Source organism: Schistocerca serialis, chromosome 6, assembly GCF_023864345.2.
Source record: "Schistocerca serialis cubense isolate TAMUIC-IGC-003099 chromosome 6, iqSchSeri2.2, whole genome shotgun sequence".
Taxonomy (NCBI): domain Eukaryota; kingdom Metazoa; phylum Arthropoda; class Insecta; order Orthoptera; family Acrididae; genus Schistocerca; species Schistocerca serialis.
The window spans coordinates 563,699,128-563,725,228 of record NC_064643.1 but is presented as its reverse complement, the minus strand read 5'-3'; the positions used below and the strand labels follow the sequence as shown (position 1 = coordinate 563,725,228).

At 39.5% G+C, this 26,101-nt stretch overlaps 1 protein-coding gene across 3 annotated transcripts in view; it reads left to right on the top strand.

Moving 5' to 3' along the window:
* The window catches only part of LOC126483917 (asparagine synthetase [glutamine-hydrolyzing]), a 229,300-nt gene that overhangs the window by 102,635 nt on the left and 100,564 nt on the right, over positions 1–26,101 (top strand). For all 3 annotated transcript variants that reach the window (XR_007587788.1, XM_050107190.1, XM_050107191.1), the window contains exon 6: positions 11,420–11,598. Coding sequence is in view for 2 of the 3 variants with exons in the window: in XM_050107190.1 (XP_049963147.1) it covers positions 11,420–11,598 (179 nt within the window). In the remaining variant the exon portion in view is untranslated. The remainder of the gene's footprint in view (positions 1–11,419; positions 11,599–26,101) is intronic.

Here is a 26,101-nt window from a genome sequence, read left to right as displayed (position 1 = left end):
CTTAGAGAAAGCTGTTGACAATGTTGACTGGAATACTCTCTTCCAAATTCTGAAGGTGGTAGGCATCAAATACAGGGAGCGAAACCAGCTGGCAGTATTAAGAGTTAAGGGACATTAAAAGGAAGCAGTGGTTGACAAGGGAGTGAGATAGAGTTGTAGCTTATCTCTGATGTTATTCAGTACGTATATTGAGCAAGCAGTAAAGAAAACAAAAGTAAATTTGGAGTAGGAATTAAAATCCATGGAGAAGAAACAAAAACTTTGAGGTTTGTCGATGATATTGTAATTCTGTCAGAGACAGCAAAGGACCTGGAAGAGCAGTTGAATAGAATGGACAGTGTCTTGAAAGGAGGATAATGGAATGTCGCAAAGTAAATCAGGTGATGGAAAGGGAATTTGATTAAGAAGTGAGACATTTAAAGTAGCAGATGAGTTTCCCTACTAGGAGAGCAAAATAACTGATGATGTTTGAAGTAGAGAGGATATAAAATGTAGACTGGCAATGGCAAGGGAAGTGTTTCTGAAGAAGATAAATTTGTTAGCGAGTATAGGTATAAGTGTCAGGAAGTCTTTTCAGAAAGTATTTGTGTGGAGTGTAGTCATGTATGCAAGTGAAACATGGATGATAAATAGTTTAGACAAGAAGGGAATAGAAGCCTTCGAAATGTGGTGCTACAGAAGAATGCTGAAGGTTAAATGGGTAGATTACATATGTAATGAGGAGGTACTGAATAGAATTGGGGAGAAGAGGAATTTGTGGCACAACTTGACTAGAAGGAGGGATTGGTTGGTAGGCCACATTCTGAGGCATCAAGGGATCATCAGTTTAGTATTGGAGCAAAGTGTGGCAGGTAAAAATCATTGAGGCAGACCAAGGCATGAATAAACTAAACAGTTTCAGAATGATGTAGGTTGTGGTAGTTGCTTGGAGATGAAGAAGCTTGCACAGGATAGAGTAGCATGGAGAGCTGCATCAAACCAGTCTCTCGACTGAAGACAACAACAACAACAACTACTACTACAACAGAGCATGCTCTGCAACAGGACATTGTGTGTTGCCAGAATACAGCCTGTGCCTATGCCCATTCATCCTAATTGATAATTTGGTGGTAGTCATGCTGATGTAGAAGGCTGAACAGTGTTTACATAACAGCTGTTATATGACACGTGTCACTTCACAGGTGGCTCTCCCTTTGGTAGTATATGTTTTGCCAGTTACAGTACTGTTACATGTGGTGATAGGATGGTGCAGAGGCAAGTCTTGCTGTGGCGATGGTCACAGAGGTAGGATCCATAGGGTAGGGAGATGGGTGCAGAAGGAGCCTAGGGTCTGGCAAGAATATTGTGGAGATTGGGAGGGTGACAGAAAACCATTCTAGGTGTGGGGGGCAAAATTTCAGACAGAATGGATCTCATTTCATGACATGATTTTAGGAAGTCATGGCCCTGTCGAAGTAGCTGATTAACACATTCCAGACCAGGTTAATGCTGAATCACCAGAGGTGTGCTCCAAAGTTGTTTTTTGGAGGGGCCAGCAGTACCAGGATTGGATGTGATTGCCCAGGAAATAAGCTTTTTAACTAGGCTGGTGGGGTAATTATGTGCAGCAAAGGGTGAGGTGAGAGGATTGTGGTGTTTTGCTGTAGAGAGTCTACATGCAAACAAATACGTTTGCCTCAGATTCCAAGACTGTATAGGAAGGAGTGTTTGACATGTAAAGGATGGCAACTGTCAAAATGTAAGTACTGTTGTTTGCTGGTAGATTTAATGTGGACGGAAGTGTGTAGATGGCCTTTGGTGAGGATGAGATTAACACCAAGGAAAATGGCATATGATTTCTAATAGGACAATGTGAAATTTAATTGGGAGAAGGTATTCAGAGATTCCAGTAATTTTAGCAGGTCAGCCTCACCGTGAAGCCATACAGTAAAGGTGTCATCAATGTATCTAAACCAAACCAGGGGCTGAAGACTTATGGATCCCAGGAACGCGCCCTCCAAGCGACCCCTGAAAAGGTTGTCATAGGAAGAAGCCATCCTGGTTCCCATGGCCGTACCCCTGATCAGTATGTATGTTTGCCCATCAAAGGTTGAAGTAGTTGTCGATAAGTACAAAGTTGATTAAGGTGACTAGCAAGGATGTCATAGGTTTGGAATCAGGTGGGCACTGACTGAGGAAATGTTCAGACGGGCTTAAGATGATCTAGGAAATGGTTGGTTTCTTTGATGTAGGAGGGGAGTCTTTGTACTATGGGTTTCAGGAATTGATCAACTAAGGCAGACCTATGTTCGGTGGGTGCTTTGAAGTCAGCAACTATAGGGTGGCCAGGATGATGGGGTTTTTGGATCTTAGGAAGAAGGTAAAAGGTGTGTATGTGTGGTTTGGGTAGGGTGAGAAGTTCTATGGATTGAGGTGTTAGTCCTTGTGAGGGGCATGAGGTTTTAAGGAGGTACTGCAGGTCAGTTTGAATCACAAGGATGGGATCTTAATGGCAGACACTGTATGTAGAGGTGTCAGACAACTGGCGTAGACATTCATTAATGTACTCCTTTTGGTCAAGTACTACAGTGGTAGCTCCTTTGTCTCCTGGGAGGATAATGATGGAGTCATCAGCTTTTAGGGAATGTAGAGCCTAGAGTTCTGCAGGGGACATATTAGGGTCTTGTTGTAGGGACCTGAGGAAGGGTTGGGAAGCAGTGCTGGATGTTAGGAATTCTTGGAAGGCTTGTAAGGGATGATTTTGAGGTAGTGGTGGCGAATCAAGTTGGGATCATGGTCTAAACTGTTCAAGGCAGGGTTCAGTTTCAGGTTTCCTGTTGGAAAGATTTTGGAATTGGTTTGCAAAGTGATATTTCCAATGGAAATAACATGTGAAGGAAAGTGGGCTCTTCTCCAAAGCAGCATGATTGAATGCTGGTTTATGGCTGAAAGTCAGACACTTACATAATACAGATACTTCAGGAGGGGAGAGTGTTTTAGATGAGATGTTAAGGACACTGTACTATTGTGACTGGTTCATGTGATTATGGGTTATTCCTGGTCTGGGAGGCAGTAGTGAAGGCTGTGGTATGTTAAGGAGCTTGGCTAACCTCAATTTGTGGTGGTTGATGGTGTGACTGTTTGGAGCTGCAGAGGGACAGGAAGGGAAACACCACTGTTCACGTAGTTTAGGAGAAGGTGGGATAACTTTTTGAGGTGAAGTCTGGCATATTATTGCAATTTGAAGTTGGTTTGGCAGATGATACCATTCAAGGAAATGAGAGGGGAAAGTAGATGTGGAATTTTGTAGAAGGAGAGAAGTCTGGTAGAGTGGAAATTGGCTGATGAGGCATATAGGTTACAGATTAGCTGGGTAAGAGCAAAAAATTGCTGTATTTGAAACTGTAAAAGAGCCTGGTGTAGATTAAGATTACATCCAGAACAGGGACTTTCAATGTTAGGCCTTTTGGAGTAACTCCAAGGGACAAGCAGGTTTCAAGAGACTGAATATGGGACCTTAGCTTTGACAGTGCAAAAGCATGTTTTCGAAAAGAATGTATGTAATATGAGATGGGATTTACCATGGCAAGAGAGGAGAGTTTGGAGATTTAGAAATGTGGGGTGGCACAAAAAATAATAAATAAGCTGACGGTGGAAAAGATAGAAAAATGAAAGAAAAACAAGGAAAAAACAAGGAAAAACTTAAAAATCAGAAAAATTCGTACAAAAATAATTAATAAGAGGTAATGAGTGGGCAATCTATATGATACGAAAAAAATGATTGGAAAACAAAAAGGAAAAATCGATTGGGACAGTCATGAAAACAGACAAAATTTTAAAACCTGGGTAAACAGAAAGCGAAAGTCACAGGAGACAATGTAAACTACTGTATATACTGTCAAAGGGAGATTCACATGTGAAACGACAAAGTCTTATGCCAGCTGTTGTGTGAACACTTTTCGGCCTTCTACATCGGCATGACTATCACCAAATTATCAATTAGGATGAATGGGCATAGGCATAGGCAACTTGCAATATCCTGTAGCAGAGCATGCTCTAGAACATGACAATCATGACATCGGTGCCTGTTTCACCACATGTGCCATCTGTATTCTTCCGCCAGACACTAGTTTCTTAGAGCTCTGCAGGTGGGAACTAGCACTACAACATGACCTTGGTTCTTGCCACCCACCTGTCTTTAATTTATGTTAATTTCTTCTGTGTCAGCATTTCTTCATAGTTACTACTCTTTGCTTCACTCCTTTTAGTTTTCTACATCTTTCATTGTCTTATCCATCTATTTTTCACCACCCTCCTCCCCACTCTATTACGTACAATGCACTTAGCGTTTCACTCTTAGTAACTCATGCATGATGTTTAAGCAGTAATCTCTGTCTGCTTATTACTCTGTCTTCCACCTTTAAGCTCTCAGGTTTTCAAATCTTGTCCAATGCAGTCCCCAAGAATCAGTCTTTTCTTCTCATCCTATGCACTAAGTCTTCCCTGACCCGCAGTTCTGGGTGACTTTCCCGAAATATTCACCTTTTCCTAGACCTCTCCAGTAGTTTTACTTCACCTCTCTTCCTTCCCCTCCAACCCTTCTGCCTGAAGGAGCCACTGGCTCCAAAAACTTGCCAATTACAACCATCGTTTATGTGTGTGTTGTGCCACTGCTTGGCGAGTAGATTTTTTTTCTATCCATTTAAATGATTTTAGAGATTTGATGTTTCAGCGGATTCCTGACATTCACAGTACACTTGTAATGGTCGTATGGGAAAATCCCCACTTCATTGCTACCTCAGAGATGCTGTGTCCCATAGCTCGTATGCCAACTATAACAGTTCAAACTCACTTAAATATTGATAAACTGCCTTTGTGGGAGCGGTAACCAATCTAACAACTGCACCGTACACTTGTTGTCTTGTACAGGTGTTGCCGACTGCAGAGCTGTATTCTTCCTGTTTACGTATCTCTGTAATTGAGTACACATGCCTGTACCAGTTTCTTTGGCACTTCAGTTGGTTGGTTGGTTGGTTTACACTTCAGTGTATGATCCATAAGAAAATAGTCCAAAGCATATTACTCATGTCTACAGCCTGCTAGTCCATATTATAGCTTGTCAGGGCTGAAAAATAAATATCTACTCATTCTTTTAAGGGAGAGAGGACATAATGATGAATAAGTACATGTTCTCTTTTTACAGTCATAACGTTTATTAAAAAATCTATTGCTCCAAATCCACGATCTCACTTATAAAGTACATAAAGTTTTTTATTGGTCTAATCAGCACTTTGCTCTGTGCAGTACCTAAATCTCTCAAAGTTCGAGTATGTATAAATTCCTATTCTGTGGCTAATTATTCTAATAATTCAGAGTATAGTTGCTCTCACATAAAAATGGTAAGTTTTAATACTCCATTCAGCATGGGGATATAGAATACGGGTAATGCATAAAACATGCTAGACCAAAATGAAAGAGGGTTATAATTATCTGAAGTTCAGTGAAACTTTAATTTCTAACAGTCCTATAAAAGTGTAATCTTAAAGTTTCCCTCTACCACACAAAGGGCATCCGTACCCATCCTTCCAAGGCCAGCATTCTTGGATGTGGATAACATCCCAACACACCCCATCACTAAGCTGTTCTGTTTGATGGTGACATACACTGTTGACAAAACACTGTGAGCAAAGAAACCCACAAGGCAGCTTCAGAGTCGCTGAAATACTCTATGTTCTATCAGGAATTGATTGAGAGATGGAAAAATCATTTTGAACATGTCAATGCCCCTGTCTCAGCACTCAAAAAGTGCCATCTTGTCACACTAAATTACTAATAACTTTCCCTTTGTATCAATACTATTTTTTCCTACTGTAGATCCATGTTTGCTTCAATATAATTTTTACATTGTAATAAATATAGTTTGTTCAATGTTTAAACTGGAACTTCAAGTGGTCTTTACCCTCTGAACTGTCCGTTCTATCGTCACTGCACCCTTGTTAAACTAACTGTATCTCTTACAAATTTGGTACATCATCATCATTTCCTATAGAGAATGTGGTACTGTAATTTCTATACTCTAGCTTATTCCTAAATCTACTAATGCTTTCTGATTTTTAGTTCAAAATTTACATTTCATTTAAAAACTCAAAAACTATTAAAAATAACTTCTTCAAACCTTCTACATCATATTTTTATATACACTCAGAGTTGCACTCGGTCTTATCTTGGTGCTGGGTGGAAAGATAGGAGAAGCTCCTCTCTCCCACTAGCTTGACATTGTTACTAGCCAGCTAAGGCACTTGCTTCTCCACAACAATTGTATAAAATAATTACATTTTTGCCCTAGGCTACACTGTCTGAAACAATTATTCCATTCAACACTGACAGATACCTGTAAATGCAAAGTATGATGAATTGAACCTCGTAATTACTTTGTTTACGTTGTGATTCAGTTTTAACCTGTTACCCAACTAGAACCTAACAAATTTTACAAACAGTGCATGACTGTGGCAGACTGTTTCTGGTGCTAGCAGCTCATAACCATCTCAGTTATCATGAAAAGAACTGTTATAAAAACTTTAAAGCTATTCAGCAGGACTAATTATGTATTTTATACACGGGCCATGTGTGGCTCCAAAGAGACAATGAAATAGTACAAAAAGTGGCTGTTGTGCACTGCTTACTCATCGATTTGACTAAAATAATAAATAAAAGTATACGCACTAACAAAAACACTGTTTTTTGCAACAAACTTTAACACTAGCTTTCAATTTTAGACATGGTTCCATAATTATATACTATCAAGATATTTAAATGATGATGTACTGTTGTTGTTGTTGTGGTCTTCAGTCCTGAGACTGGTTTGATGCAGCTCTCCGTGCTGCTCTATCCTGTGCAAGCTTCTTCATCTCCCAGTACCTACTGCAGCCTACATCCTTCTGAATGTGTTTAGTGTATTCATCTCTTGGTGTCCCTCTACGATTTTTACCCTCCACGATGCCCTCTAGTACTAAATTGGTGATCCCTTGATGCCTCAGAACATGTTCTACCAACCAATCCCTTCTTCTAGTCAAGTTGTGCCACAAACTCCTCTTCACCCCAATTCTATTCAATACCTCCTCATTAGTTACGTGATCTACCCATCTAATCTTCAGCATTCTTCTGTAACACCACATTTCAAAAGCTTCTATTCTCTTCATGTCTAAACTATTTATCATCCATGTTTCACTTCCATACATGGCTACACTCCATACAAATACTTTCAGAAATGACTTCCTGACACTTAAATCTATACTCGATGTTAACAAATTTCTCTTCTTCAGAAACGCTTTCCTTGCCATTGCCAGTCTATATTTTATATCCTCTCTACTTCGTCCATCACCAGTTATTTTGTTCCCCAAATAGCAAAACTCCTTTACTGCTTCAAGTGTCTCATTTCCTAATCTAATTCCCTCAGCATCACCTGACTTAATTTGACTACATTCTATTATCCTCGTTTTGCTTTTGTTGATGTTCATCTTATACCCTCCTTTCAAGACACTGTCCATTCCATTCAACTGCTTTTGCAAGTCCTTTGCTGTCTCTGACAGCACTGTACTGCATGTGCTGTAATTATTATAAAACTATAGACTGAATATGTCTAATAGGGATATTGAAAATAAACAAAGAAGGGCAACTGGAATGATGACATGTTTTGTATGACCCATGAGAGAAAGTTGTGAAAATGCTGTAAAGCCTGAACTGCTGATACTTGAAGATAGATGCCAACTATCCAACAAAAATTAACTTACGACGTTTCAAGAACCAGTATTTAGTGAAGAATCTATATATATTCTACTGTCATCAATTTATAGCTTCTACAGGGACCACAAAGACAAGATTAGACTAATTACTGTATACTTTTTTGGTACTGTACTTTCAGCATACCATATGCAGATGGGGTATGAGATACAATGGAAACTACTATCTGACATGCATTTCACAGTGGATTGTAGAGTATGAATGAAGATGTAGATACAACTGTAGTATAAAAAAATCACAGATTATACATTAATGGAATGAGAGTATTATGAAAAGGATAGAGTGCAACTCATCATGTAGAAAACAGCACTGTGTTTGGAACTTTGCATGTAGATCATATGACTGGTTTCATAGGTAATCCTGCCTTTGATGGGAAAGGATAGGATCATTCATCACCTATCCCATCAAAGGCAAACCTGTGTGTGAAACCAGTCATGTGATCTACAAGCTAAGCTGCAATCACTGTACTGCATTCGATGTGGGCATGACAAACAACAAGATGTCTGTCCGCATGAATGGCCACTAACAGACTGTGGCCAAGAAACAGCTGGACCACCTAGTTGCTGAGCACACTGCCCAACACACAGTACTTTGTTTCAATGACTGCTGGACAGCCTGTGCCACCTGGACCCTTCCTTCCAACACCAGCTTTTCTGAATTGTGCAGGTGGGAACTGTCCCAGCAATTTATCCTACGTTCCCATAAATCCCTGGGCTTCAGTCTTTGTAAGTCACTGTCCTTCACCCACCTATCCTCTTCCCTGTTCACACTCTGGCACTACACAACCATCTACTTCACCAACACATCCACAGAACTTTTACTTCTCTCCTTTTTTGCTCTCCCATCCTATCCCACCCCCTCCCCTTGCTCTCTGTCTAACCTTCTGACTGCACATACCTGCCTTACCCTGTCCTCACTTCATCCCTATATGCTCCCACAAATAGCACTTTACTGTCCCCCACCGCTGCCCTGTTATCCCTCCCCCTCCCTGCCTGAGCCGCCTCCTCACTCCACCATGCAGACTGCTTCTCCCATCATGCGCTGGTGCTCACAGTCTGGTCTCGGCAGCCAGAGACACTGGTTTTTTGTGTGTGTGTGTGTGTGTGTGTGTGTGTGTGTGTGTGTGTGTGTGTGTGTGTGTGTGTGTGGGTGGGTGGGTGGGGGGGGGGGGGGGGTTCTGATTCAGAAGAAGGTCTTTTGGTTGAAAGCTTCCTCGTTTGGCAGGTTCCCCCCCCCCCCATCTACAACTTCATATCTCCACTATATGGTGAGTAGCAATCTATCCTTTTCATAATGTTGTCATTATTCCATACTGGATTTTTCATTGTTTCATTAATGAAATGAATTATTTAACAGCAAAATTTCTTAGAGTATTCATGGAGGGTTATTCTAAATGACTGTGAAGGTTTCATTTCAAGTAGAAATACTGTGTGTACTCTTTGTCAGTTGACTTACATCCAAGCAATAGTTCACCTCTTCCACATACTCTCCAAAATGCCAACAGTGATGTTTAGGAAAGTGACTCAGATTTGCTGCACTAGTTCCAGAATCTTTGTCAGTAAAGGAGGAATAAATACTTGATCTAGAACTTCCCCTTACACAAAAGAATCATATGGTTCTCAGTCTAGTGAACTTGGTGGCTAGGCTAAGGACATATAAGAGGATACTGTCCATCCCCTTGCTGATCCATTGGTGTGGTAGTGATTACTTTAAAAATTCTATGATTTCTATGTGGAAATGAGGTGATGTGCCTCCCTGTTGCAGTCTGCAATCATCACTGTTGTTATTCTGTAGTCATATCCAGGTATGACGGACCTGACACTGTCCAATGAAGAAGAACAGGCCTTCGGCCTTCATTTTTACAATAGTGCAGAACGCATTCACTTTGGCACCCATGTGCTCCACACACCAACAGGGTTTTCTGTTTCTGGAATGCAAACATTTTGTCTACTCTTCTTTCCAGTCGCATGAATGCTTGCTTAATGTCCAAAAACTAGCCTGTTACGAGAACAGTCTTCATCTAGTCATTCTGGTAGTGGGATACGATAAAGTTTGAATGTAGTGTAGTGTAGCTGTTTCTGCAATATTGGGGTGGTTGTCATATTTGTATAACAGCAGCTACGACCATGTATGTCCTATGTTAATCATCCAAACTTCATCACCAAATCTGTACTAACTCTTTTAAATCCAATAATGTTATTTCATTTACACCACATTTGAGGAATGAACTTTCCACACTAATTGTGACTTAGCATTTAATGTTTTTTCCTCCATTTTAAATACATCAACATCTTGTACTAACTGAACATCTTAATGCTTCTGTACACAAAATCAGTATTTAACTAGAAGTTCATCTCACTTCCATTACAATGTTTTTTAATTGATGTAAGAGTTCTTGGGAAGTCAGCTTAACTCCAGAGCTGGATGGCAATCCATTGAACACTTATTTCCACATCCAAACAGGTATCCCCTCTCACTAAGTTTCAACGACCACTGTCCCATGGTGAAGAAATGTGTTGTCCCTCAACAGGGCTTAACACATGCACAGTATAAATAAAACTAATGCATAATATCTGCACATTTACTAGACATATTATTTTATGTTATTAATTTCTTACAATGTAAACAACTTTTGCTGCAAGTACTATTCATCAGTAAAAATACCTAGGGATACACGTCACTTATCTGGAGTGTTATGTGTCACTGCAGTAGGCTTTTGTTATTATCAGTTACAGTGTGATGCAGTTGCAAGAAATATGGCATTATCTGTAGTAAGGTGCATTCAGTTTCTTGTTGTCCACTGTCTTGACATTAATTTTAGATAAATGGCCTATATCCACAAAGTCACAGTAACATCTGCAAATGAAATTGTCAGAGGAAGGGACCTCCCCACAGTTCATTCAAAACTGACTGTTATGATAGACTGATGCTGATGATATTCAAAAGCACAAATGCTTTCTTGGTGTCACTGGCCACCATTTTGTAACTACTTCTGTAACTGTCATCTGACTGCAGTCAAAGCATTTGCAGATGCAGAACAAAACGCCAACAGTTTGCCTATTCATTGCTGCAACAGTAATAATCATAATATGTTTTCCATTGCCTACACCACACACACACACACACACACACACACACACACACACACACACAAGCCCAAAAGTCAATTAGAAAACCCCTGTTAAATTAAAGGAAAAGTTCAACTGAGAAAAGTATTTAAATTATTAGGAGACAGAATGGCTTTCCAGTAATTACCTTCAAATATATGAAACTCCTGCTATCAGAAAAAGAGTTGTGGTTGGGGAAAGGGGGGAGGGGAGGAGAGTAGAGTAGAGTTAAAGTAGAGCAGAGCAGAGCAGAGCAGAATGTGCTTTGTATTTCTTATTCTTGGTGCATTCCATTTGCCTAAAGGGTCCAAATTAGGATATGATTAACAAACTATGACTTTGGTTTTTCATCATTACTTGAAAATTAAATTGCCACAGGTAAAGAAAAATTGTAATATACTCATGGAAATGGTATATGGAAATAGTACCACAAGATATTAAGTTGGAATTCAGCATGTTGAAGTAGTATCCTTTATATCTAGACATGAAAACTAAAAAGCTGATAATTATTTTGAACTTTTCTACGTTTGTAGACTTCCATCCCACTGACATACATGCCAATATTCGTACCCTTTTGAGGTCTGCTGTGAGGAAGAGACTGATGTCCGATCGCCGAATTGGTTGCCTGCTTTCTGGTGGCTTAGATTCCAGTCTTGTTACAGCACTGCTTGTGCGTTTGGCTAAAGAGGAAGGCATTTCATACCCGATCCAGGTAAATTTATTATAAAAGTAAATCAAAGGCTTTACAATTGTTGTATAATTATGTACACAGGTTAAACTGTCTGTAAGTATAGTTTTGTGTCAGTAACAAATTAAGGACTTTGCACTGTACTATTCAGTGACTTCAGTTGGTTATGAGCACACAATCTTTAGCAACAGTGAATATATAAAACTATGAGATACCTTGTATATTATTAATGTCTTTTATTACTTACTTTAATTTCTCTTCATAAGTAAAACAAGTGCTGATAATTTCCAGAAAATAACAGTGTTCAACATTTTGAAGCTAGTAAGACTAAAAGTTATAAATATCCATGAAAAACTACATCATGGAAACCCTGCATGCAAAATTGTGTTGGGACAAAAATATGTGACTTCCTAAGCAAACAGGTATCAGACTGTTATCTGCAACAGGCTTTTGGGGCGGAGGTCTTAGATATAGTGGTTCTAAACACTGTGTGGATTTAGCATGCAATATAAGGGACAAACATATATATCACATTGAACACATGTGAATGATACTGCAGAAGCCCAGCTCGATACCAGATTAGGGGACTGTCACAGTCAGTGTGTGGTGATTTAGGAGCCGATTGTCGTCTGAATCATTATTTCATGACTGTGGAAGATTCTGGGAGGGAGGAAATATTCAACAGTAGTGCAGGAAAAGGTGACATACACAACAATTCAGTGTGTCTGTGTCAGGATTGTTAGTTTGCCTTTAGAACTACAGTACAGCAGTGCAGTACCTGCACTGGCTAGAGAAACTGCAGCAGCCTCTAAGTCAGATGTTCCCTGTCAGAGTGTGTGTCATCAGCTATAAAAGATTTTTCTGTAGGCTCAAGGACATGCCATTGTCGTCACATCAATGCACTCCAGGGCTTAGTGATGTGGAGTCATTCTCAGTGTAAGAATAGTGAGGTTGTATTGTGTTCATGAATCAGTTACAGTTTAGCATGGAGATTGATCTTTTCTCTTTTTATCTGGTATGCCCCCGAGACACTTCACAACTTAACAAAGGGTGAGGGGAAAGCTCTGTGTTATGTGTAAGTTCACCTTTGCACGTATTTCCTGAGGCTAGTGTGATATTTCCATTAGCGCAGTTATTCTGAACATGTGTGGGTTAGATTCAGAGATTTTGCATCAGCATTGAACAGATCAAAAGCTTTTCATACTGTTACATATATTCAACATGTCAGCCAAAAGCCTAAATATGGTCATATCTACTCAAAAAACAAAATGCATGACCACATCTGTGGAACCAATTAAATGCAAACTGGAAGTGGATGGAAAAATTATTCAACAGATAGTGACATTTAAATATCTTGGTATTGAACTCTCCAGCAATGTAAATGTTGAAAAGGAAGTTAGAGAACAAGTAAAAAGCAAACAAAATGGCAGGGTGGTTAAATGATCCTATTTGCAAAAACATGCATATAGGAAAAGATGCAAAGGCAAGAATATGCAAAATGGTAGTGAGACCAATTATGAAATACACAGCTGAGACAAGACCAGAAACTTCAAAAACAAAAAGGCTTTTGGAAAGTATGGAAATGAAAATTCTGTCAATGTTTACATGGAAGACACTGTGAGATATAGAGAGAAGTGAAAACATTAGAAAAGGTTTTGAAATGGACTCCATTAATGAATGAGTGAGCACGAAAGAGGAAGCATGAATGAAACAAGTACATAGCCAGGATGGATGAATGGAAGATTGTGAGAATAGAAATAAATAAATAATAAATAAATAGTAAAAATAGAAATAAATTACCAGCTGGTAAAAGAAATATTGGCCATTCAAGGAAAAGATGGAGCAACAACCTCAGTGTGGACTGAGGGCTACTAAAGGAAACTGGCTTTAGCCTACGAAGAAAGGAAGAAGAAAAAGGAGAAGAAGAAGAAGAAGAAGAAAAGCTTTTCAAATGTATTGTGCTTCTTGAGAAATATTGTGCAATCTGTGGACAATATCGTTTCCAGCCCCTCACATGCTTCATTGAGTTATGGGCTTTTGGCTTTTGTGTTTGCTATTGTGTTTAAGTACTGAAATGAGTTCAAAAAAAGAAGAAAGCTTATTCTTATTAGAGTGCATCTAAGTGCTGTCATGCTGAAAAGTATTTGAATGACCTGAACTATGTTCTGCCTGATTTTCATGCAGCCCACATAATGTAACTTTTTTGCAGGTCCTCTAACCTATTTTTGGTACAATTTTTTGACTATGCAAAATGGTTACTGCATGTGACTACTGGAGAACATTTCTCTGTGTGGCAGTAAGTCCAGATGTAAGTTAATAACATGATAATGCAAGTATCAGAAAACATTTGATTACAGATGAGACAGTCCTTACTCAGACTAGATTTTTTGTGAATAAGATATTTAGCAAGAATATCTGGACTCTTACTCAGAACTAGATTTTTTTGTGAATAAGATATTTAGCAAGAATATCTGATTTCTCAAAGTTCTATGATAATTCAAAGTATTCTTGCTCTCTAAAAGGTTTTTCTGGCCAGCAATTAACTTTCATTTATTTGGCAATTTATCTTGCATAAACTGTTTAGTAACTTTCTGTTACTCATGGTGACACATCACTCTGTGTGCAGTTCCTAAATTCACTTATCATCCCTACCATATAATAGGATTAAAAATCTGAATTATTCTTGCAGAACTAGTTGTGCATGTGTTTGTATTTTAAATGAGATGACAACCTGTTTTGTTCTGGATATGGATCAAACCCAGCACCGACAGCCAATGCTAAATAACAAAAGTTTCTGTGCATAACTGAGACTTGACATATGACTGACTGTCATAGCTGACTAGGCAGAAAGAGATGTGATTAAAACAAGGACAGGTGAAAAAGAACTCTTGAAAACTGTTGAATTTAAGCTTGCTACAGGCAAGACTTATTTTCTGATTCATGTTAAGAAAAGCAATGGTATCTAAACCAACTTTCTTTTAACTGTAACCCAATTTGTTTCTGACATTCGGCTGTATGAGAGACTTACAGGAAGTTACATATTTATGTGTAAAGTGAGAGTTTTATTGTGTGTGGGGATTAAATACTTCATTAATTGATGAAAAGTAAAGTTTGTATACCTACTTATTTCATAAGTAGAAAGAGTCTAAAAATTCCTGTACCTAGCGTTATTCTATGGAGGAGAAGTCAAGAGGGTTTCCAGCAGGTGGCTACCCAGTAAAGAAGAGTGGCTGCAAGTTCCAAGTAAGTCACCTCGTAAAGAAGTGGAAGGTGGTTTGGGAGAATAAACTAATATAACCCAGATCCACACTCACACTTTAAGTCTTTTGAACATTGAAACGTAGCGACCGTGAAGTACCGAGAAAACAGAAATTTTAAGTCAAAAACAAGAGAAGCTGCTGTTACATGTTGCCATAGCAACCAAACATAATAAGACAGGGGAATTACTCTGAGAAATTGGAATATGTTCAAGTATCCAATGGAGCAGAATTTAAATGGAAAGACAGTGAAGAAATGAAAAATTCACAATGATAAAACAGCAAAGAAGATTTCGACATATTTGTCTAAGAAGAAATGTGCATAGGACATTTCAACCAAGAAGATGCAGTGCGGAGAGTATACAGCTCTCACTCACATCGCGGGGATGCAGATGCGGAAACCAACATACATCTGACACCACCGACACCAGCTGCTGTTCACCGGTGCTGACCTGCCTCCACATCCGCTCACCTACGCAACGCAAATTCTACGCCAGGTGAGCGTGAAACAAAACTTGATTATTTTGGTATGAAGTGGTACAAGATACTGTTGAGTGAACTTTTATTGTGTGATTATCATATTTAAAGTTAGTTTTAAATGCTTACAAGAGCTAAAGGATATAAAACTTTGGAAAATATACAACAGGTTGGGGAAACTAAAGACCCAGCTATGGCCATGAAAATTAGCAAAGAAGTGCCTGACTGGGCTGAGTTGATAAATTTAATCAAATCTCAGAGTCTTAAGTTAAACTCATTAAGTTCTCAATAAAATACCCAGAGTGAAGCTTTAAATGCTCAGAGTGAAACTCTAAATATTCAAACGACAAATTTAGGTTTGTTGAATGCCAAAGTCGACTCTCAAAGCAAAGAATTTAGTAATCTGTGTGAAGGCATAGGTGCTTTGAAGACTGAGTTCGATGCTATAAGTAATAAAGTAGAGAATTTAAAAGTAGATTTAAAGAATGAGCTGACAAATTCTTTGACCACTCATATAAATCATATGTTTACTGACCTTAGTCAGAAACAGAATGACACTTCTCAAGATGTATTGAAAAGGTTAGAAGTTAACATGGAGAACAAATGTAATAATTAGAATTTGAACTTATTGAAAAGTTAGGATCTTTTGAAAACGTGTACAACATTAAGTATAATGATGTAAGGCAGGGGTTGAATACTTTGAAAGAGAGTGTAGATAAGCAGAATGAATTAATGCCAGTCATTCAGTTGCAAATTACAGGTGTCAATGCACGGGTAGGTAATGTAGAAAGAAATTTCAAAGAGAAAATAGCTAACTCTGATATTATAAATGTAATTAGTTTGGAGGAACAATTTAAAGAAAGTATAGATCGAAAGGTTACTGAGAGAATAACATCCGGAAATGTATCGCCTATTCCTTCTTCCAAACTCAACGATACCAGGAACAGTGTGGACGACCTGTGGAGACAAATTAAGCTTATCCAAGATAAAGTAGAAAAAAGGGTAACTTTACCTAATGTGAAGCAGTGACTGCTTTGCAATGGGAAGCTAATTCAGGGTTATCTAGACAGTTCCCTAAATTTAAGCCGGACTAAGAGGTACATCTGACCCATTTCTTAAAAAGATATAACCAAGCTTTACCAAAAATTGGGAAGATTCCAAGATGATCGAATTTGCTTTGGGGTACCTTCTAGGGGAAGCTTCAGAATGGGGAACAATAAGAACAATAAATATTGAGAATTTTTCCCCTTGGGGAGACTTTCAAAAGAAATTTAAAGAGAAGTACTGGTCTGCCAGTGCTCAAGAAAAGTTAATATCAGATCAGTGAGACCCAAAATATTATAATAATACTTGGGGTACTATAAAGAAATAGTTCGATTGGCATTTAACATGAGGAAGGGGGGGGGGAGGGGGGGGGGGTGCGTGTTCACAGCTCGACTCTGAAGAAAGAGACTCATAAGTTTTTCCAAAAATGAGTAACTGTGCCAGGTACAAACGATGATCCATCCTAAGATGTTTTTTTTTAGTAGATCCCACAGCTGGATTAGAGAAGGGGAAATACAATATAAAGGATGTAAAATTGTATATCCCCCAGGGACGATAACATTCTGAGCTAACGGGCAGAGTAACGACCGTCGGATCCTGAGTTGTTTTTGGAGTTTCTTCCAAAATAGTTTTCTTGCACCAAATTCCTTTAAAATCTTAAACTATTCTGTCATCTATCCCCCAGGGACATTAACATTTTGAGTTAACAGGCAGAGTCACGACCTTCGGATCCCGAGTTGTTTTCAGTGTTTTTTTCCAAAATAGATTTCCTGCACCTAATTCCTTTAAAATCTAGAACTATTCTGTAATCTTTTTGCTTAGAAAACCAGATATGGCTATAAAATAGGGAACAACATAAGAGAATCACAGAAAAAAGTGATATCTAGACGAAATAACCTCAATAGAGCATTATATTTGTGGAAAGTATAATTATAATATGATGTGACCAGCTGAACAACTGTTATTCCTATAGTGTATAGATTTTCTATTTTGTATAGAGTATTTTATACCTTTTATGAGATGTGATATAGATGGGAGGGTTTGTATAAATTTGGAAAGGTTGGGTATTGTAGCTAAAAGCATGATTTACAAGAACAGATAAATCATGACTAACACAAAACACACATCACATCATTCAAACAACCCTCACAAACAAGTGTGCCTGATTTTTCATCATTTGCCATTTCCATAGGGTTGCTAGCATTTCCTTCAGGGACCTCAAAGAGTGAAAGTCCATTCTGTGGGGGATGATTTAACACCAGACGTCTTCCGGCGTCTCACTCAAGTACCTGAGGGGTAGGGATCCTAGGAAAGGGAGGTTGGAAGGATTTCCTATTTTTGGGGCTATCTTCTTTTTCTCCTTTGATCCTAGCATCCACATCTATTTTTTCTTTTCTTACTTCTCATTTGAGGACCTGTCTATTTTTTCCCTCTTTTCATATTCACAAACTTATATTGCTGAAGTTCTTTCTTATTTCTGTGTTTACTAGAAACCTAAATCTTATTTTAGATAAGAAGGCCGAGAAATCAGACTACATGGACACACATCCACATATACCCAAATATACACTTCTACACAAACATTAAATTACATAAAACAAAGCCTGTCACAATGTGAGAACCGCCAGGTGTCATAGAGGAAAATGTGTGTACATATGGAGATATGCACCTATATATCGGAAGCTATGACAGTTCTACATCGAATGTACATAAGAAGAGGTGCACACAAACAAAGAACAGTGACAGTTCTAAATAGAGATTAGAATAGGCACAACGAACTCATGCACAACGAGAGAGAAAAGCATATAAGTTTATGGAAGAAAAACATTACATAATGAACAACTATAAAGTAGTAATGAGTAATGGATAAATAAGAAATAGGCATGAGCAAAGAAAGAAAACGAAAGTAGGAAAGGAATTAGTCATGTTGATCATTAAGAAACGTCAGTGTAATAAGTACTCTGATGAATTGAAGGATAGTGGGGTGTAAAGAGTATATGTAAACATAGTATATATTTAAAATATAGAAGTCGATAAGTAGAGGAGGACGCTAGGGAGTAAATGATAAATTAAAGAATGAATGCGACGTTTAAAATAAATTTATATCTTTACCAGAAGATACTTAATTATGGTATACACAGAAAGGTATACTAGGGTAATGAACCGTGAGGCCTACTCAGAAAGGATAAGGGGAGCATATCCGGCATTCACCAAGTATAAAGGACAGGTGTACCTACGTGGAGACAGGACAATCTGTGGCCTAAAAAATAGGGATGTTTCGTAAGGGGAGTACCTACCAAAATGGAAAGAACAAGTGCTCTCATAAGGTCATCCCACAAGCAAGGAATAGGTGCTGATCCTAGGAGAAGAGGACAGTATCGTGACAAATGTCACAAATTTTATAGGGATTATTCTGGGAAATGTGAATTCTATGAATGACTAGCATTATTATCTTTCGTGGAAATAAATGAGTGTGAAAAGAACACTTTCATTTCGTCCAGAGTTCCTCCAAGCTACAAATAATGAAAATAGTGCATACTAGGAAAAAGGTAGTACAAAATTTGGGAAATAGAAAATAGATTACTCATGCGTCATAAACATCTGAAGTTTACAATTGAAAAAAGAAAAAAAAAAAAGATTCCTCACAATTTCTAAATATTAGTAAAGCTGACTAAAACCACGAGTAAATGCTCATGTATTAATGACAAAGTAAAATAAGAAAAGAGTAGAGAAACAATAAGCGAAAGATTGTTCAAGAGAGGACAGAGAATTGTTATTCAAAGGAAAGATATGTATACAAACATATGTAAGAAATGTATACTGTTAAGATGTGAAATGTTATTATGAGTGATATTATATGAATAATGATTATGTATAATAGTGATTGTAGAACCACTCAGCCTTCTACCGTCTTGAACACACGATATTCTAGATACGAGTGTGAGATGGTAAAATCCCACCCGCTGCGCATCACATGTTTATGTGTGTAGGTTTAAAATCAGTCGTGGGAAGAAAGTAGACGTGGCGGATGAACAGCATCGACAAGTATCTGTCGGGCAATCCATAGATGTTTTAGTGAGTGTGTAAGGAAGAACCATGGAGTTTATATGCAGCTCTGTGCTTATTGTGTCATTGACTGTTGTTATTAAAACAAGGACAGTTGAAAAAGAACTCTTGATGTAAGCTTGCTATAGGCAAGACTTATTTTCTGATTCATGTTAAGAAAAGTTATGGTATCTAAGCCAACTTTCTTTTACTGTAACCCAGTTTGTTTCTGATGTTCGGCTGTGTGAGAGACTTGCAGGAAGTTACATATTTATGTGTAAAGTGACAGTTTTATTGTGTATGGAGGTTAAATACATCATTAATCGATGAAGAGTAAAGTTTGTATGCCTACTTATTACATAAGTAGAAAGAGTCTAAAAGTTCCTGTACCTAGCATTATTCTGTGGAGAAGAAGTCAAGAAGAGTTGCTGCAAGTTCCAATTAAGTCACCTCGTAAAGAAGTGAAAGGTGGCGTGGGGGAATAAATAACCCAGATCCACACTTGCACTTTGAGTCGTTAGAATGTTAGAATACTATGTGAAATGGTATGTGTTGAGTCTCAATTTAGTTGAATTGTACACTTACAAGGGGAGGCCGCCAATTGTGAAATTCAGATTCGATTCATGCTGCGCATAATAAAAGCTCATAGCCAGAGGTGTAATGTGGCAAAGCACCAAGATGCACTTCTCAGCCGTTGTCGAGAAAATCGACAGTTAAAAGAAACCGTTGCCGTGAAATACTCTCTACAGTTAATAACTTTCTACAGCGTCGTGGCGCAGCGGTAAGCGCTCGGGTTCATAATACGAAGGTCACCGGATCGAATCTCGCGGCATGCAACTTTTTTTATTATTTGTTTTTTGCAATTCAAATATATATATATATATATATATATATATATATATATATATATATATATATATATATATATATATATATATATATATATATATATATATATATATATATATCTGTGTGTGTGTGTGTGTGTGTGTGTGTGTGTGTGTGTGTGTGTGTGCATTTGAATTGCAAAAAACAAATAATAAAAAAAAGTTGCATGCGCGAGTTTCGATCCGGCGACCTTCTGATTACGCACCCGAGCGCTTACCACTGCGCCACGACGCTGTAGAAAATCATTAACTGTAGAGAGTATTTCACGGCAACAGTTTCTTTTCACTGTCGATTTTCTCAACAACGGCTGAGAAGTGCATCTTGGTGCTTTGCCACATTACACCTCTGGCCTTGAGCTCTTATTATGCGCAGTATGAATCAAATCTGAATTTCACAATTGGCGGCCTCCCCTTGTCAGTTAAGAGAAACAGTCTGTGTTATGTCATTGATATTGTTTATGTCTGTGTTCAGTTAAGTTTTGTTTTATTGTTGTTTTGTGAAGGTATGTTGTATGTTAAAGTTAATGAATCTATTTTGAAGAACTGTGTGATGGAAAGTAAAACAAGAATATCTTTGAAATAAATAAGCAACAGTAAACAAACAGTGTTTCAGTCATTTATAAAAGAAAACCTGGACCAACAGGTTGCAAAGTTATGATAAATGAATTTTAGCACCTGGACATTGAAGCCATCCAACAAAAAGATAAGTAGACATCTATGTGTTATTTAACTATCTTTCATTGGGCTATTTTTATCTTGCAAAATTGTAATGATTCACTAAAATGCAAGATGCACATTCTGTATGATAATTGTCAGTAAACCATGTTGGATAGGTTGTTTATAATGTGTACCATTCCATTGTGCCATCAATACATTAAAACACTGAACTCTCCGTTTGATTGGGCCATATATTCAAAATGTCCATACTCATTTTTGATGTTGCCGGCCGTAGCTCTGTCACAGAAGGAGTAAATGTTGGTCTCCTTTGAGATTGGAACATAGACTTATGTAGCCTTCACTTTACAGCATGACGACATGTCCACAGACATATCAGCCAGTGGTGGTACCCACAGTCTTAGTAGTACCCAAGACAGGTAGTTCGAATGTGAAAGATGAAATTAGTTGTAGTTTCTGTGTGGAATGACCTTCCATACAGCTGATAATTAGATGACATACCTGTACTAACAAAAACGTTACTACGCCTTCTCCACCATGACTGTAGTGTGCTGTTCAGTTGCTCCAGGATCCCACCAGAGGTCGCCGATCATGGTCCAGTACCTCAATTGCCTACAGCTAATAACCAGAGGCCCCATGCAGGCAATGCTCTTCATAGTGCCATGCACTTGCTCTGGCCAGCAGTCTGTACCTGACACCAAGTGGTCTGTATCAATCCTCTACCTGTAACTATGCTGTATTGTAGTACTTATGTTTACGCTGTCACACCATGACCTAATAAAACTGTGGGTTTCTTATTACTGTGACTTTCATTGTGTTCAGAGCAACAGCATAAGTGGCGATGAATAGAACTTTTGCTTGCTGAGCTTCAGAAGTTTTGTGCGCACACCTTCAGTGACTTTTTTTACATTTATGGATGCAGTATTTCCATTGCTTTTACAGCAATGGCAACTTCTGGTGGCCATCTTAGACCATCACCAGGTGGCTCTGTTGACAGTAAAAGCTCCACCCGCTCTCAGTGTCTCTCTGCAGTTTTTCACTGTGCTACGACTCTGTTGCAGATTAGCAAGCTTCTGACTAATGGCTCTACCAGCACTTCATTGAATTTCAGGTAATGGACATGGACACTTATGAGTTTATTTCTGGCTTGGCTGTCTTCTTGTATGTCTTAGGTACTGTGTTGTTTGGTTCCCTCTGCAGGAACTGGCCTTGCTGTCTCTTTTTGATGTCTTGTGTAGTTCATTGTTTTCTTATGCTTGCACATGCATCCAGGTCATATTTTGTGGTTCTGGATGCAATCCACTGCTTAGCACCTGACACAGTAGTTTGTCTGTGCAGCCTTCCCTGCTAGGATCCATTCTTGACCGCTGTTTTCCATGCTGTGGGCCTTTGACAACCCCGTCAGTCAGCAAGAATGACAAGTGCACCTTGCAGCCCTTCTGGTCTGCGCCTCTTGCTTTGTGCAATGGGAGAGAGCTGCATGTGGCCACCACAACAACTGTTTCACTCCTCAACTCTCATACGTACACATGGATGGGCTGTCCACTGTTGACTCCCATCAGACACCATATGGTAAGCTACAGTAAACAGCGTATTCCTGTTCTTGATTAATTTACTGCCACGACACCTTATCTGTAGTCCTTCTTATTACTTCCTTGGTTGATAATGATCCTCATACTAAGAATCTGTTTGAGTTTGAATATTGTTGCTTTTGAATTTTCTGTTATTGCAACATTCTTTTTGACTTACTGCCCTATGTCGCAGCACCCTAATAAGGCCACATTGTCTCAGCCACCTGTAGAGTCTGATGGGTTATTTGCTCAGGATGAATCATTTTGTTTTCCACTTGCCACAGAAGCATGGCAGACTGTTGATGGTTTCCCCATTGCAGGTCTGGTATTACATTCCCCTTAGTTGCAGACCCAGTGCTTAAAAACATTGATCGTGAAGTGGAATCCATGTTCATGGCCTGCTACAAGTGTTTATTAACAGGTGTGACTGTTACAGCCCTGTCAAACATTTTTCTGTCAAAGGACTGTGGTACAGTGGTTTCAGGCAATGGTCTCCAATTTGTGGCTCACTCCTTTCAAGATCTTTGTTCTCGCAATCGCACACACTGGCATTGCCATTGGTTGTGAGCAGCATGCCATCCCACACTGAGCCCACCCATCCTCCTGGCGTGGTCACCGGCTATGCAGTTCACTGTGGGCAGCACACTGTGTCCGCTTACCCTACCACCGGAGTCTCTGGCTGCTCGGCCAGTGGACCGTCCCCACATAGACATCATGCCTAGGCCTCTCAAAGCCCCCTGCAAAACCCTTCTCTTGCAAGGGGGGGGGGGGGGCACTATGCTTCCTTGCCACACCTCCAGGTGCCTCCTGCACTACTGAGGGCACCTAACACCTGACACAGGTGCCTCCTGCTCCAATGTGGGAATCTCCAGGCACTTTCTGGACTGACATAGTTGCCTCCTACCTTGACGCAGGTGCCTACTGCACTGACATGGGCACCTCCATATGCCTTCTGCACTGACGTGGGTGCCTCCAGACTGATGCTGTTGCCTCCTCCACTGTTGCTGGTGCCTGCCACCCTCCTGCTGATTGTGCCTAACTTCCCTCTGGACACTGCAGCTACCCACCTCGTGGCACTTGGAGATGAGTCCACTGTCATCCTGCCTCTGCCTAAGGGGTGTCAGCATTGTCCGCCTACTTTCCTGGATGGGGAGGGAGGATCCACATTCCCTCCACTTCTGCCCTTACCTATTGGCTAGGCGTGGATCCAGAAATGTGCGCACCCAGGACATTTGCGTCAGACACAATTGATATGCCACGTGTCAGCAAGGGTGGCAAAGGAATGGGCATCTGGCTCTGGCTCTGGCTCTGGCTCTGGCTCTGGCTCTTACCATCCCCCACCCCCAAAGGAAGAGGGTATGTATCAACCCAAATGTTACTACACTTTCACTGGTGTTACCGCAGCGCATAAAACAGTTTGAGTAGTGTCTTTTCAGCTGTTCCAGGCAGTCTGTACCTGTCACCAAACTCTGTACTGGTCTTATACCTGTAACTGTGCTGATCTGTACTTCTGATTTTTAAGCTATTACACTGTGACCTTATAAACTGTGGATTTCTTATAACCCTATCTTTTATTGTGTTCAGAACCATAACAGCACCATGCATGCAAAACTTTTGGGATATTTAATTAAAATATCAAGAAAATACGAGGGTTGTACCAAAAGTAAGGTTCCCAATGAGATACAGCCTCGAGGGAAGGTGCTAGGCAAAATCTGACAACAGTGTTGTGTGCAGTAGTTTCCCACTCTCGAGCCCGCCCATTCGTGGTTCGCTATGTTGCTCAGTGTTGGCTTGGCAGCCGTCAGAGATGGAAGTGTTGAGCGCCATGCCCGCCAAGTGTGAGGTTCGAGCAGTAATCCGGTTTCTCCACGCAAGGGAGTTACCGCCTGTGGAGATTCATCGGCAACTGACTGATACTTTATGGTGAAGAGTGCATGTCCATTCAGCACGTCCACAAATGGTTCAGGGCTTTTACTGAGGGTCACATGGAAGTTCACGATGAAGAACGTAGTGGAAGACTGCCAGTTTTGGATGCGATTGTCCAGAAGATCAACAGTGAGCTGCTCAAAGATCGGAGGGTCACTGTCCATGAACTTGTTGAACGCATTCCTGAAGCTTCCCACAGCACAATTGAAATAACTTTAACAGAAACATTGGGTTATCGCAAGGCATGTGGTTGCTGGATCCCCTGAATGCTGATTGATGGACACAAGGAGCAGTGCCTTGACTGTGCTCACAAGGTTCTTCAACAATGTGAGGGGAGAGGCAACAAGGGGTTGTTCAGCTCTATTTTCATGGGAGATGAAACATGGGTGTTTCATTACACCCCCAAAACAAAACAAACAATCTCATCAGTTGCGTCACTCTGGTTCACCGCCACCAAAGAAATTCAAACAAACGTAGTCAGCAGGAAAGATTATGGTGACTGTGTTTTGGGTTTGGAAAGGGTACTCTTCATCGATTTCATGCAACCTGGGATGACAATAAACTCGGACAGATATTGTGAAACATTGACCAAACTCTGGCGAATAATCCAGAATCGCCAGAGAGGACAACTGACAGAGGGAGTACTGCTTCTTCACGACAACACTCAACTCCATGTCGCTTGTCAAACACAGGAGCTGTTGCAGAAATTAGGGTGGACTGTTGAGCCCCACCCCCATACAGCCCAGACTTAGCCTCCAGCGATTACCACCTCTTACCCAAACTAAAGGAATGCTTAGTTGGCAAACACTTCAAGAGTGACGATGAAGTCCGAGCAGCGGTCACATGCTCAAAGGGTTGGCGGGGGACTTCTTCGACTTAGGAATACAAAAGCTGGAGCACCATCTGCAAAAGTGTGTCGAAAAAAAAATGGAGACTACATTGAAAAATAGACAAAAGTGTAAGCTTTTCAATGATGTATAAATTAATAACAATACACAATGTTTTCTATTTGTAAAAAATATGGGAACCTTACAACCCTCGTATCAAATTAATTTAGCAGGATATTTATGTGTCACTCCAGGAATTTTAAATCTTGCCAAGTGCCAATCATACTACCATTGGAAAAAATGTATTTTGACTGCTAATATGTTTCTTGAATTGGTCTAACAATTAAAGAGTAAAACTTGCACTTCAAAGATGTAGTGGGAAACAGGTGCCAAATTGACAGATACCTCAAATGCAAGAAATATAAGCACATGTATATAAACCCACTGAAACACCATAATTTAAGAGCAGGGGAAATTAACCAGGTGGCCCTCCTCATCATAGCTATCATAATTTTATTTTTGTTTTAGTTTCTGTGTTAATACAAAGTTCATATGAGAATTATCAAAGACTGATTGTTAGAATAGACTGCTACATTAAGTTAAGTAAGAAAATAACTTTGTGTACATTCTGATGAAGGCCTTAATCACAGCATGTCTTTAAACAAACCAAAATTAAGAAAATGTAGCATGGAGTGGCATTTGTACGCAGCAACGCCCAGCAACTTCTAGGGGCACAAAAGCAAAGGTATACCATATTTTACAGTCTATTAGATGCCATCGACTATAAGATGCACCTTAATTTTTAAGCTATTTTTTAA